Source organism: Theropithecus gelada, chromosome 5 (genome assembly GCF_003255815.1).
Source record: "Theropithecus gelada isolate Dixy chromosome 5, Tgel_1.0, whole genome shotgun sequence".
Taxonomy (NCBI): domain Eukaryota; kingdom Metazoa; phylum Chordata; class Mammalia; order Primates; family Cercopithecidae; genus Theropithecus; species Theropithecus gelada.
In genome coordinates this window covers 68,986,342-69,000,952 of record NC_037672.1, presented here as the reverse complement: position 1 = coordinate 69,000,952, position 14,611 = coordinate 68,986,342, and the positions used below count along the sequence as shown (strand labels likewise).

The window sequence follows — 14,611 nt, the reverse complement described above, 5'->3', positions numbered from 1 at the left end:
TGAGTATTTCCAATGAAATCCAAATTTAGATATACTTTAAGTAGGGCAACAAATCTGGGACTGAAGGGGTTTCTGGGATGAGGGACTTTTGGTGCTAAAACAGGAAAGTCCCAGGAAAACCAAAATGATTTGATCACTCCAGCTATAAGTGTAACATGCTCACCAAGTTTTCAAGACTTTTAATATGAAATAAAAATGTAAATTATCTCAGCAATTGTGGTGTATTGATTACATGACATGTTAAAACAATATTTGGATATATTAAGTAAAATAAAATATATTTTAAAATTCATCCCATTTGTTTCTTTTCACATTTTTTAATGAGACTACTAGATAATTTAAAATTACAAACGTGTCTCATCTTATTTTTCAACTGGACAGTGTTGCTCTGAGCATTTCTTTCACTTTCACATACATATCTCTATTGTAATACTTATCACCAATCTGCCTTATATATTTATCACCCACAGAGACTATAAATTCCTGGGAGGTAAGGAACATGTCTTATCCATGTTTGTATTTTCTACCTATAAGTGATGCACTACTTAGGAAATAATAGATGATAGTTAAGCAAAATGAATGGCAAAAGCTGTAAAAGGTCATAGATTCAAAAACTGTTACTAATAAACATAATAAACAAGGGACTACATATGTAGCATTGATTGCACTTACACATTGTATTTGTAGAATGTACGTAATAATTATAAAAAGGGAAAGCATATTCTCCCAGAATGTAAATAACTCTAAAGACCAAATTTCATTATAAGAAATGAAAAACAAAAGACAAAAGGCAAAATCAGTAAGAGTTAAGAAAAAAGAAAAAGCCTACTAGTCAGTGATGAAGAGGGAGACCGCAAAAGCTGCTCTGCAGAAGAGGCTGGCAGAGAGCAGAGCTACTGACTGCAGAGATCAGGGATGGCCACAAGGGAGAGATGCACCAACTACAACAATGGAGAAGGACATGAAACTTAAATGAGTGACAGCTCTGACTGTGTTATAGTATTTGATATTCATCTCAGGTTTATAGGAAAAATTATCTGATTTCAGAGAAAAGGAGATAAAGGCTCTGATAAATAACTTTCCGATGGCCACATAAGCTAACAACTGGTAGAGATGTGCTTTAAAAAACCCAAGATCTTGATAACAAAATCCTGCTCTCCCCACTATATCACAGAGGGGCCCTAAGGCAAAGCAGATTGTGGTAAATATAATGTTAAGTGTATGTGTCTTATGTCCACTCTATGTTGGTGCATATGCAATCAGCAGAAAAATCAATTTTATGATGAAGTTTATAAGGTTTCTAAAATTCTTCCAGGGTTTAAAGAGTAATTTAGGAAAGCTCAAATAGAAAATGAAGAGATGTACATAAAATTTGCAAAAGATAAGCACGGAAAATTTCAGTGGATCAGTAAAATGTTTTTTCCAATATTATAAAACACAAATTCAACTGACATTTATTAAGCACCTTTTATATTCAAAGCACTCATACTAAGTACTCTAGGGTTGACAAAGATAATACAGGACTCAAAGGAGCTTATTGATTACTATACATGGAAAATTCAGGTTCAAACTAGGAGACAAGCGTAATAATGTATTATGAGATTTCACGAAACAAATATTTAAAGCTAAGAGAGCAGCTTTAAATTCTTTGTGGAAATGAAGTTAAAAGTGGGCAACTCCATTGTATTTCTACATTAAGGAAAAACTAAACCAACTAACATGACATTCTTTTAAGATAATAATGAAAGAATTTTAAAAGCCTGAAGTGAGGCTTCCATCCTCCTAAAAACACCTACACAATCCCAAAATGGTAAGAAATAACACTCTGTTTCTCAACACATCAATAAACAAATGAACTGAACTAGAAATTTGGGTTAATATTAATAATGACAAAGAAAAAAACAGGTGTTTCAAATACTGCTGATCAACGGAAATAATTATAATGCAGTTGACGATTTTGTAGAAAGCAAGGTATCACTTAAAGAAAGAATCCTTAAACTCAAATTATATTGCACACAGTTACATTAGTCAAGAAGTTATATTCTTTGTCACATATCTAAGAGAAAGTCCCAAACCTGAAAAGGGAGATGGATGTCCAGAGCTTTAAGAGCTCATTCAGGTTTATATTCTAAATAAAATTTCAGTGAGCCCATGATGCCATAATGTATACACCATTCTATACCATTAATAGAGGTTGTTATGATGAATTATGGCTTATAAAAAAATGATAAAAATATATTTAATGTAAAAATATTCTGTAAGTTATCAACATGACTATTCAATTTTATAATGGTGGTACAGAATGAAAACAAGAAATAGTAACACAGATGGCAATACTGAAGGAAAAACAACTTTTAATGAGCTGAAATTTAGGCGAAAAAGCACTTAACTGTGTGAAGTGTCTTTGAAAAAGGAAGTATGCTGAGTACAATGGCTCATGCCTGTAATCCCAACACTTTTGGAGGCTGAAGCAGGAGGATCACTTGAGGCCAGAAGTTTGAGACCAGCCTGGGCAACACGGCAAGATCCCATCTCTACAAAAATTAACCAGAAGTGGTGTGCAATGCCTGTACTCCTAGCTACTCATGAGTTTGGGGCAGGAGGATAGTTTGAGCCCAGGAGTTCATGGCTGCAGCAAGCTGTGAGGTGCCACTGCACTCCAACCTGGGTGACAGAGTAAGACCCTGTCTCAAAAAAAAAAAAAAATTAATTAATTAATTAAAAAAAAAAAAAGGAAATACACCTATTAATGACTTTTTTTTTTTGAGACGGAGTCTCGCTCTGTCGCCAAGGTTAGAGTGCAGTGGCTCACTCGGTTCACTGCAAGCTCTGCCTCCCAGGTTCACGTCATTCTTCTGCCTCAGCCTCCCGAGTAGCTGGGACTACAGGCGCCTGACCCCATGCCCGGCTAATTTTTTTTTTGTATTTTCAGTAGAGACGAGGTTTCACCGTGTTAGCCAGGATGGTCTTGAACTCCTGATCTCATGATCCAACCACCTCAGCCTCCCAAAGTGCTGGGATTACAGGCGTGAGCCACCGTGCCCTATTAATTACTCGTAACATAATTAAATTAACTTGAAAACTACTAGGACTTAAAGAGCTGAACTTTTTTTAGACTTCCACAACCTTCAAAATCATTACTTCATTCTCTAACCCAGTCAGGTTATATGTAAGCTTAAAAAGTAGGATAGCACTTCAAGGTATTGGATAAATGAGAATAATCAGTAAAATAAATAACCTATTAAAACCAGTCCATATGAACAAGTAGAATGCATGTATTTTAAAGCAGAATGCTTTAATGGTAGCATATTATACATATCACTGTTAATTCATTTTTGCTGGCCTCTTTAATTTCTCATGTTAAATCACTGTGATTAAACTGTTCTTTATATTGCAAAACCAATTAGAGAAAAATATTCAAACGATACTTACACCATTAAAAGTAAAACATAATTTTACATACTTTACAATTTCAGTCTTGATATGTCACAAGTTAAATTTGATGTCTACCCTTCTTTAAAATAACGAATACATGTTAATTATTAAAAAGTGAAAGAAAGCAAAATTCTATAAAGAGCTATTTGTGTTTTTCAGTTTTGAGATGTATTAGAATAAGTTACTCCAAGTTCACCAAAAGACTTCAGAGGCTTGAGAAGAAAAACAACAAGCAGTTTAGGAATATATGGAGGACATGTGACAAAAAAGAGGTTGGAACAAGTTTTTATAGCCCAAGAACAAAACAACTGGTTCTTTCTCATTGGTAATGGCTCCTAGAATCGATCATATTTTACACAATAAAATACAAAAAATATTTAATTAACTCGTGGTATTCGGTTCTAACCTTTAAGTCAGAATTATTTTTCCACATAAAGCCTGTGGTTTTAAAAAATCTCTACACAATTCCTAATTTCTGTATATATAGAACCCACAAATAAGTTTGGTTATACCAAACTTAAGCAAAATAAACTCAACTTAAACTCAAGCAAAACAAACATAAAGGTCAGAGCTATGCTATCAAAAGGTATAATAAAAATAGTCCCAAATAATTCCTTCAAGCTACTATTTATTGGTTTCCTAAAACAGATTTTGATAATAGCAAAGTATGTGGTATTCATCTTAGAAGTTTTGAAAATACCTAGACAAATTTGATTCAGTAAAACTGGACAGTTGGAAAGTCTGTGGCACACCCTTGGCAAGTGAGTTCTAGTTGTGTAGCAGAGAGTTGAAGCCCCTTATGAAGAATGCAAACTCTTCAGCACTTGTGAAGGACCGGAAATAACACATATGATTCCTGCTAATCCTTGTTAACAATATTAGCTCCTGTCTAAAATGTTCAATTAAAGCAGTTAAAGGTCTGACCATTTTCCAGAATCATTGGTATTTTAAAAGGAGTTACACTTTGAGGCTTTAAAAGATTAACATTTCCTTTGTTCTTCCTTACATTTTGATGTTAGGTATGCAAAGATGAAATATAAATGATCTCTTACCATCTAGGCAGTGGACACACATCTGTGATCCGACTTACCAGGCTAATACAATATAATTCAAATTCAACGTTAACACACTTCAAGTTAAAAATAAAAAACAATTTAACAGTGCAGTGGTTAATAAAAGAATAGAGTCTAGAGCCAGAGTGTCTGAGTTCAAAAGTAGGCCCCACCATTAATTAGCTGTTGGGCAAGGTAGTTAATATCTTTATGTCTTACATTCCTCAAATGGAAAATGGTAATAATAATAGTTACCTATTTCATGGGATTGTTACAAAGATTAAGTTAAAGCAGTTAATATCTGCAAAGCGTTGTATGTTAAGGTTTATTATATGAACAGATCAAAGATCCAAGTATTAGAGAATGTTTAATCTTTCAGAATAGCAATCTTGGTATTGATTTCTTCATTATATTATTTTTCACAGCACAGTATTATCAGACATAATCAAAGTACCCACTATGTAAAAGCCCATAAAATTATTTTATCAAAGCAAAAACTTCAGATGAATTGAGTGCAAGAAAATCTTCATTTTTAATCACTTAAAGTACCTGCTTGATATTAAAAACTAGCTGTTTTTTTTTTTTTTTTTGAGACGGAGTCTCGCTCTGTAACCCAGGCTGGAGTGCAGTGGCGCCACCTCAGCTCACTGCAAGCTCCGCCTCCCGGGGTTCACACCATTTTCCTGCCTCAGCCTCCCGAGTAGCTGGGACTACAGGCGCCCACCACCACGCCCTGCTAATTTTTTTTTTTTTGTATTTTACGTAGAGACGGGGTTTCACCAATGTTAGCCAGGATGGTCTCCATCTCATGAGCTTGTAAGATCTGCCCGCCTTGGCCTCCCAAAGTGCTGGGATTATAGGCATGAGCCACCGCGCCTGGTCTTTTTTTTTTCCTTGAGACAGAGTTTCACTCTGTTGCCCAGGCTGGAGTGCAGCGGTATCATCTCAGCTCACTGCAACCTCTGCCTTCTGAGTTCAAGTGCTTCTCCTGCCTCAGCCTCCCGAATAGCTGGGATTACAGGTGTGTGTTATTATGCCCAGGTAATTTTTGTATTCTTAGTAGAGACAGGGTTTCATCATGTTGGCCAGGCTGGTCTCGAACTCCTAACCTCAGGTGATCCACCAACCTCCACCTCCCAGAGTGCTGGCATTACAGGCGTGAGCCACCACGCCTCGTCAAAAACTAGTAAATTTTTAAAACAAACATAAAAAATTAAAGAAGAAAAACGGTGAACAATTATTTCTGAACAGTATTTTTTTCCAAAGTAGGAACTTTTAAATCTCTAACTAAACACGTATGGTAAAACTCCACAGAGTAGTTTACTCAGGTCTGGCTAACCCAACAAATGACAAATCTTGATGTAGAGATCAGATAAAAAAAGAGTAAATTTTTAAGGATCCATAGTCAAATCTTTCTATAAAAGCATGTCTACTATATTTAAAATGCAAGTTTAAAAATAATTTTAATTAAAAAATTACACGTAACTTCTCAGAACTAATTTATAATATAGTGATAGTTGGTGAGTGGTACAGCCTGGAAAAATCATTTCACCATCACTACAATAATTTCATATTCAGTAAAATCAATGTCTGGACAAACTTTTCCTGTGCCTGTTTAAAAACATTTTTATAAAGAAGTCTTTTTACATTTTGGTGAAGTATTTATTTTTACTAATGGATCAATTCTTAGGCCCACAAAAATCAGAAAACTACTTTTTGCTAAACATAATAGCCTCGGCTATGTGCGATGGCTCACACCTGTAATCCCAGCACTTTGGGTGGCTGTTATAGGCAGATCACCTGAGGTCAAGGAGTTTGAAACCAGCCTGGCCAACATGGCGAAACCCCATCTCTACTAAAAATACAAATAAATTGGCCAGGCATGGTGGTGGGCGCCTGTAATCCCAGCTACTCAGAAGGCTGAGGCAGGAGAATTGCTTGAATCCGGGAGGTGGAGGCTGCAGTGAGCTAACATTGTGCCACTGCACTCCAGCCTGCCAGCCTGGGTGACAAAGCAACACTCCGTCTCAAAATAGAAAACGAAAAAACAAAAAAACAACAAAAAAAGAAGAAGGCTCAAAGCAAAAAAGACTGGAGAAAAATAATGCAAATTCAATGCCAAGTTCAAACCAATTCTACAATGCTATCAATATTAAATGTAAATAACTATGGCTCATCAAATGAATGTCTCATATATTTTTTTAAAAGGCTAGGTAGATGGTAGTTAAGAGTGGTGCCTTTGGGGTATGGTGGCACACCTGTAATTCCTGCTACTCAGGAGGCTGAGAGGGGAAGATCACTTGAGCCTAGGAGTTTGAGACCAGCTTGGGCAGCATGGTAAGAACCCGTTACAAAAGAAAAAAAAAGTGGTGTCTTTGAAGTCATGCTGAATGATTCCCAGCCCTGCTGCTTCTTAGCCTAAATGAAGTGACTAAACAAAATGCTTAATCTCTCTCTTAGCTACAGTGTCTTCTTCAGGGAGATGAGTATTAAGAGTAGCTACATCATGTATGTGGTCTGAGGATTAGATGAGACAATTCCTTAAAAATAGTCCCTGGCAATTTTAAGTACTCAACAAAAACAGAAGTCAGTACATAAAAAACAACAGATATTTGGGCAACAAGTCAGAACAGAAATAAAATTCCTTTTTCATAGTGTTACTGAGAAACATTTTAATAAAAAAGAAACTTTATTTTCAATAGGTTAAGAGTACTTGCCCTTAATGTCCATCCAACACAAACACACACACACACTCACTCCTCTCTCTTTCTCCCCACGTTACCCCTGCTAAAATTCAGGCTTTATTATAAAGAAATAATCATATATAAAATTAAAAGTTTTATAATGTACACACCCCAGGTACTATCAAAATACAAAAACTAAGTAAACTGCAAACATTTCTTCGTCCTGATAGCCATGTACTCTTGACCTTATTCGGCAGTCTTCTAAATTAGACCTCTTAACTTTTCTTCAGGACAAAACACACACTATTCTCTCCAATCTCACCTTGCCCTGAGATTTCATGGTCAACTACTTTTTAATAAAAAATTATACTTAATAGCTCTCAGGCTTTCTAAAGCTTAACTTAAACAGTGTCTTCCCCCCACTCCATATTATTTCTTCAAAAAGTGCCTAGGATCCCATACAGCTAAATTTTACAGATACAGACACAGACTCACCACGTACTTCAATCAGTAAGATGAGAATTTTCAAAGATGATATATGATATCAATCATGCGTACGACATATAAAAATATAAATTTTATGTTAGAACCTTTTTTCTTTTACATGAAATCCATTATGTATTTCAAACCATATCGTCTATTAATTTATTATTAGAAGAAGATAAGCGCTAATTTTAAATAAATTATTTCTTTTACATCCTCCTGTAAACTAAAGTTAAAAAAAAAGGTTACTTGATAACCCCGGAAACCAGATCATCACATAATTAACACTAATAATCTATATTTAGCATTTTATTTTTTAAATGTGAACTTTAATTAATTTAAAACTGTGGCTCAAGACTTTGCCTAGAGACAAGGTAATCTTTGATGGTTTAAATCTCTGAAAGTTAATGTTTTAAATTATGGCATAATTCCAATGAAAAACCATCTCTCTTAAGTTTGGGACTTACCTGTGCATCAATATCAATGGCAGGGTAGATAGGAAGCATGGTTGAAGGAGAGATGATAGGACTTGGAGTTGGAGTCTGAGGTTGGGAAATGGATGCAGCGATACTGTGGGTAGGAGTGTTTGACATTGCAGATGCTCTTCCACTGACTGCTGTTGAACAAAACAACTGCACTTAATAAGGATGAAACATTGTTAAGTAATAGTAAGACATATTCACTCAAAAATATTTAAAGACTTCTTAAAACAATATGTCTACAGGAAGACTACTATAGCACTAGTAACTAATTTTCCTGGTTATTGTGATGATGACAGTGTAAAATTATAATGTATACTGAGTAACTTATTTTCTAAATAATAATCCAACTGAAAAACAAATTCCCCTGTTATGATAAGTAGTCATAAAATCTTAATTCAAAATAACCTTGAAAACAAAAATGTTTATGTATTAAATATAAATGCAAATGGAAAGTTGTCCATTATATCTTAATTAGAAAAGGGATCAAAGGTAAAATAGTCAAGATCAGAAGGGAGAATACATGGTTTTTACTTGCCGATTTCACACCTTATATTCTAGAACTAGTAAAATTAATATCACTCTTGCGGAGGGAGAAATCTCACTATGCAATCATTTAAAACACCTCCTACTGTTTTACTAACTGCAGACTGGGATACAGAAATATTATGCATTGTAGCCCACTGGATGACAGGATATTCAAATATAAAAATTTATCCTCACACAGAAGTGTAGTTGCTCATGTGAAGAATTACTCTGAGGGAGCTAAAATGCTCACCAATGAATCCAGCAATCACACTGACTTAAGGATAAAATTAAAAGATTAGGGTAGAAATAAATGTATGCACACAAACATTCTTCAAATATGGATTACTATTATTCTAAGTATGATGTTGCTGTCATATTATTTTCACCAAAATATGCAACTTAAGAAAAGGCTATTCTGATCAGTACTTGAGGTGGGAGGACTCCAAATATGCTGGTATAGGATATACTGTAGATTCAGCTGAGGGTACTTTATTCTCTCATTGCCTTATTTCTGGAGTTGATATGTGAACATCATCTCCCCCAACCCCATTAAAAATGCTATAGTGTTAAAGTATGGGCATTTATCTTTGGTCAACAATAATGTGGATGTGTATTACCAAAGTAGTTATCAACTACATCAGACAGAAAACAATCATGATTCACAACTGGATCTGAAACCAGGCAAAAGAGATTAAGATCCTGTCAAGAATAAAACTGAAATTGATCTTATTATAACACTTATAAACATAATTATGAATTAAGAAATCTATTTTACATGAAATCCTTAGTTCAGGCACAAACATACACTATACATTATAGCAACACACATTCTATAATTATACATTTTTAAGTCCACTTAAAAGCCAAAGGAAAAACAAAGGAGAAAATAAAACAAAACAAAACAAAACAAAACACTGTTTGAATCCTTAGGGATCCAGACCAATAGAAAAGGGCAAACACTAACATATTAAATTGATCATCTAGTGATCTGGATATTGTTACTCCATATTGATAGTTTTGTTATGTTACGAAAAGATCAAGATAATTTAAATATACATATTGTAGATATAAATTTCAAAAAATATATCTAGAGCTCTTAAAATTGATTCCGTATCTCCTTTGATTGGATTTTCACAATAAAAACGCTAAAGACAAAAAGTAGCTTAAACAGGATGAACAACAGTCTGTCTGAATCACTAAATTTTATTTCATAATACTAAACAGGTTAAAAAAAAAAATCTAAGTTTTATTGTTAAATGACTAAATTATAATTTACATTTCAACTGGAATATGTTAAAGAACCTACCAAAATTACAGTTTTTTTTAAAAGTCAAATTGGTTGTTCTTATCACCTCATCTAAAAGGAAATAGGAAAAATCAATTATCTCATCATTTCCTTCGGGGTACCCATGAAATTGGTTTACTAAAATTAAGTAACTGTTAATCACACATCCATTCTCCACAACTGAAAGTAACAAATGTAAAATATGTAGGTACCTGAAGGAACTCTAGTAAAATCTTTACATATGGGGCTTCATTTTAGGGTTAGATTTAGAAAGGGAGAACCACACGTCAGAAAAGTTTTAATGTCAGCGTAGGAAAAAGGGAACTTGAGACGATAGCAAAGGCAAGGTGTTGAGATAGGTTAAACAGGGAGCTGATTCTGGTTTGGCAAGTGTGAAGAACAGGAAAGACAGACGATTTTGGTCAGCAAATTTTATGGTAGAAGTCTAATAAATGAAGGCTAAGAAATACAGAACAGGGAGTGTGCTAGAGGGAGGGAAAGAAGACGATGAGACTGATGAGGCTGTAATATACTTTAAACCCCTAAGAAAGAAGTGGAAATCATCATTAAGCAACTGAAAAGATACATCCTACCATAGAAATTTAAGAATGAGGTTGCAAAAGTGAGTGCATGAGTATATGTGTATGTGTGTGAATGTGCACATGTCTGTTGTCAGAGATGAGTTGCAGGTAAGTAGCCAAATGTTTTTAACCCTACTCTTCCTCCTTCTGGCTATCTTTCTCTCCCCATAGAAATGAGCATAATAAATAAAAAAGTAAAATATTTTTGTATTATGACAAGCATTTGTCATATTTCCTAAAAAGTTATGTGCACTTAAAAATTTTTTTATCCGGAACACTGAGAACACATATAATAGAATTTTTTTTGTTTCATGTATGAATCAAAAGAAAAGATACTTTACAAACTTCTGATAATTCTGATCAGCATACAAAACTGTACAACTAGCAAATCATTGTTGACAACTATGCATGCCCAAGCACATCAGGTAAACTCTGATATATCAAAAAAACGTTTAAACAACCATTACTATGTAATGCCTATTCTTCATTCAAGTGGACACGTTAATATTTAACTCTACACATCGGTTAGTAGTTTCACATGATAGAGCACTATTATGATCTGAATTCATATGGACATAGTAACAAATCTAGGGTTAATGGTTACTGTGTTCCAACTTTCACAGGATATTTAATAATTTTTAAGTTTTATTCTCAGTTATAATCAGCTAATCATGATTAGTAGTGACTTTCAAATCTACAGAAAAATTTTGCACTCATCAATAAGAGCCATACAATTCTTACTAGTAATTATTACTAGCATTTTTCCAATGTGGTCATTTAACCCTTAAGACTAGCAGAAATTTTCATTCCACATGTTATAACTATTGATATGCTATTAAAGGAGGACTAGCACACTTTACAGATATTTTTAAGTATAAAATCTATCTCAGCTGGTTTCTTAGTGTCTGAATGTTACCTAAACATCTAAACACTATACAGTTTAGTTTTCTATTATCCTTTTAAAAGATGAAACTTAATTATATAATCTCATCATATTTAATGCTATTGAAACAGTTTTTAAATTAGAAAAAGTCAATCATCCTTTAAGTACAGACGAATAAATAAAAAAGGGGAAGAGATCAGATGGAAGTTATCAAAATTCCACTGTTTATTCCTTCCATTTTTCTGTTTTCCTTCCTTTTCAAATTTTCTTTTTTTTAATGAAGCAAATTATCCTTCTCAGTATAGCACTCTTATGGCTCACAACCCTATAAAATCTCATACCATTACTTTGTTACAAAGCTTACAAAAAATAAGTACCAAAAACTAGAAGCATTAAAACAATCTTCTAAAATATATCTTCTTGCCGATGAAACTAGTTATAATGGAATAAAATTTATCTGGCTACACATCTAAAAATATATCATATATGATACTTTCAGGGGGGCCACATCTTCTCATGATACAGTTAGAAAGAGACTACACATTAACATTCACAGGGGACAAAATCACTTACATACAGTATAATTAAACCCTATTTGATTTTGAACTTTATTAATTTTGTAAAAGTGTGTTTTTTTTTTTTTTTTAAAATATCCATCAGGTTTGAAGTCTGATCCATTAGGATATAAAGTATTTCTGTTCATAAATAAGCTTCCTGATGTGTCCTACTAGTTTTGCACTTCAACTTCTATCAATTTCCCAGTTTATTGGTGTGAATACAGAAGCAAAATGCCAAAATTCAATCTCAATATTCTGAACTTAAAGGAAAAAAATGAAAACAAAAACAAAAATCAAACATCAACCCCACTAGTGAAAAACTTAGATTCTCAAGCTACCAAGCTAAGCCAGAAAGCTTCAGTCATTTGTATTGAATGAGCTAATCTTTAATTCAACCTGTATCCATCTGAGAACTTCTGAGATTGAACTAATATTTCTAAAGCTAGACATGAGTCAGTCCAAAAATAGTTCTCAAGTTGGGTAACGGCAAAAAATTTGGGTACATTCTTACTCGCCTTAAGCAAATCATATTTGATACCTGCTCATAACAATATAAACCCACCTGCCATGATGTCATCCAGCGTGTCATTGAGGGTCTGAGCAGGGCTGGCTACCATTAACCCTTGTTGTGTTTCTGTCAGAATTCCTTGCCCCAGCCCTGCCAACTGTGCTTGGCCCAGTACTGGCTGTCCAACTATCACTCCTTGCAGTTCTGTAAGATTTGCGATGGACCCTGGAGGCAAGGGACCTGCCGCCAGAGGCAAAGCTTGAGGCATCGCCAGAGGCTGGATTGGTGCAAAACCCATCTGAGCAGCAGTTTGCTGGGGTTCATCTTTAAGCAAAACAGGATCCACTTGCTGTAACCGTGCATAGTCTCCCTCAGAAAGCTGTTCTCCAACTCCAACAGGAGTTAGTAATCCCAGGTGTTGGCAAGACTGTTGCTGCTGTTGCTGAAGTTGAATTCTTTGAGCTTTAACCTCTAGATACTGCTTTTTTAGCTGCTGCTGAGTTTTCAGTTGTAACTCTCGTTCTACTTTCTGTAGTTCCTCCAAAATCTTTTGTTTCTTCTGAATTTGTTCCTCCCTTGTTTTGTTCAGCTCCTCGATCTTCTCCTTGGTAAGTTGGTCAGCATGAGCCAGTTCCAAGGACTGCAGCTGTGCATTCTTTTCTATGGCTTCTTTTATCCTCTGTTCCAGTTCTGTTAACTTTCCCTGAGCCTCTTCTACAATGCTCTCTGGAGACTGATTGGTGATGTAACCCTGTACATCCTGGCTGTTTGCTGGCAAATGGCTGCTGGACTTTTGTTTAGAAGCAGCTGTGTGAAAAAGAAACCCCCTCAGAAGTGCACATGAATGGCATCCTCATTACAGAGTTACTGTTGGGAGGTTTAGTGCCAACAGTTATGCACTAAGTAATCATATCCATAAAAGGTGAAAATGTACTGTTAAAAAGTTAAAAACAAATCCACCTTCTTTTTCACAAATATAAAATGTATGTATTTTATGTGCAAAATCTTTGTAAATTAATTTCAGAATCTTAAAAATATCACATGGCTAAAATTAGACAATAGAGGAATGCAGGTTTGTGATACCTAAGTGTGAAATTAAAGTAACATCTAAGGCTATGTGTAGATATTTTATATGGTCATAAAGATGTTAAAACTCATCATAAGAACAGAACAATAATGCTAAATTATTAGGGTGAAGAGAAAACAGACCTCTAAGTCAGGTTTTTTCACATTTCATAGTCTGTGCCTTTTAAACACACACACATACACACAAAGAGTACCCAAACCACTAAGAAGTAATAAGAAATTAAAATCCAACTAAAATATGTCTTTGCTGGGGCCTACCATCTTCAAGACTAACAGAGGCAAGATATAAATTCACATATTCACACAACTATCTGGCCAGTAGAGAATTGGGATTCAGTTTCCCCGGAAGAAAAGATGCTGGACTATGCCATCCACTGTATCTTCTGACAGCCAGGTGAATAGACAGATCTGGCTAGAGGTATAGCAATCAATTGTTTGCTATATCAACTGAAAAAGGTGCCAAGGCTCTAGGTTGATAGTAGTGACTGAAAAGAGCTGGTGAAAATACTTAGCATGCTTGTTCATAAAAGAATATATGTAGCCAAAAACCAAAAAATAAAAACTGCATTGTTTCTTCACGTAAAACTTTTAAAAAGAAAAACTGATTCAAACCGGTAGGTATAAAATGTCTGGGGACATTACTTAAGAACATGCATGGTGTAACATCCACAAGTCAAATATGGACCTCAGAATTCTAGAGAAATAAACAAGCATATCTCAAGTAACTGAATTATTGGTTGAGAAAAGGTATCCCAGATGTAAAATCTATATTAAGCCAGTCATTCTAAAATAAATTTCTAATATTTGATACGTCTTGTTAATTTATGCCTTTATAACTGCAGAGATTTAAGTAAGTATTTTATAAAAATATCACTCAACTATACCAAGCTTAACATTTTACATGAATAAAAATTACTAATTATTAAAGGAAATCATCTATAATCAGAACTGCATCAAAGATGAGCATCTGAATTTCTCATGCTAAAACTTTTAATTCTAGCACAAATCAGTGTTACTAACTTTTTTTTTTTCTCCCAATAACATGCTTTT

General features: G+C 34.4%; 1 protein-coding gene across 4 annotated transcripts in view; it reads right to left on the bottom strand.

Moving 5' to 3' along the window:
* The window catches only part of ANKRD17 (ankyrin repeat domain 17), a 183,961-nt gene that overhangs the window by 51,953 nt on the left and 117,397 nt on the right, over positions 1-14,611 (bottom strand). For 2 of the 4 annotated variants that reach the window (XM_025384928.1, XM_025384930.1), the window contains exons 15-16: positions 12,530-13,282; positions 8,122-8,270 (exon numbers count right to left, since the gene is read on the bottom strand). In XM_025384928.1, the coding sequence (XP_025240713.1) occupies positions 8,122-8,270; positions 12,530-13,282 (902 nt within the window). The remainder of the gene's footprint in view (positions 1-8,121; positions 8,271-12,529; positions 13,283-14,611) is intronic. The other 2 variants (XM_025384929.1, XM_025384931.1) reach the window with 2 other exon arrangements.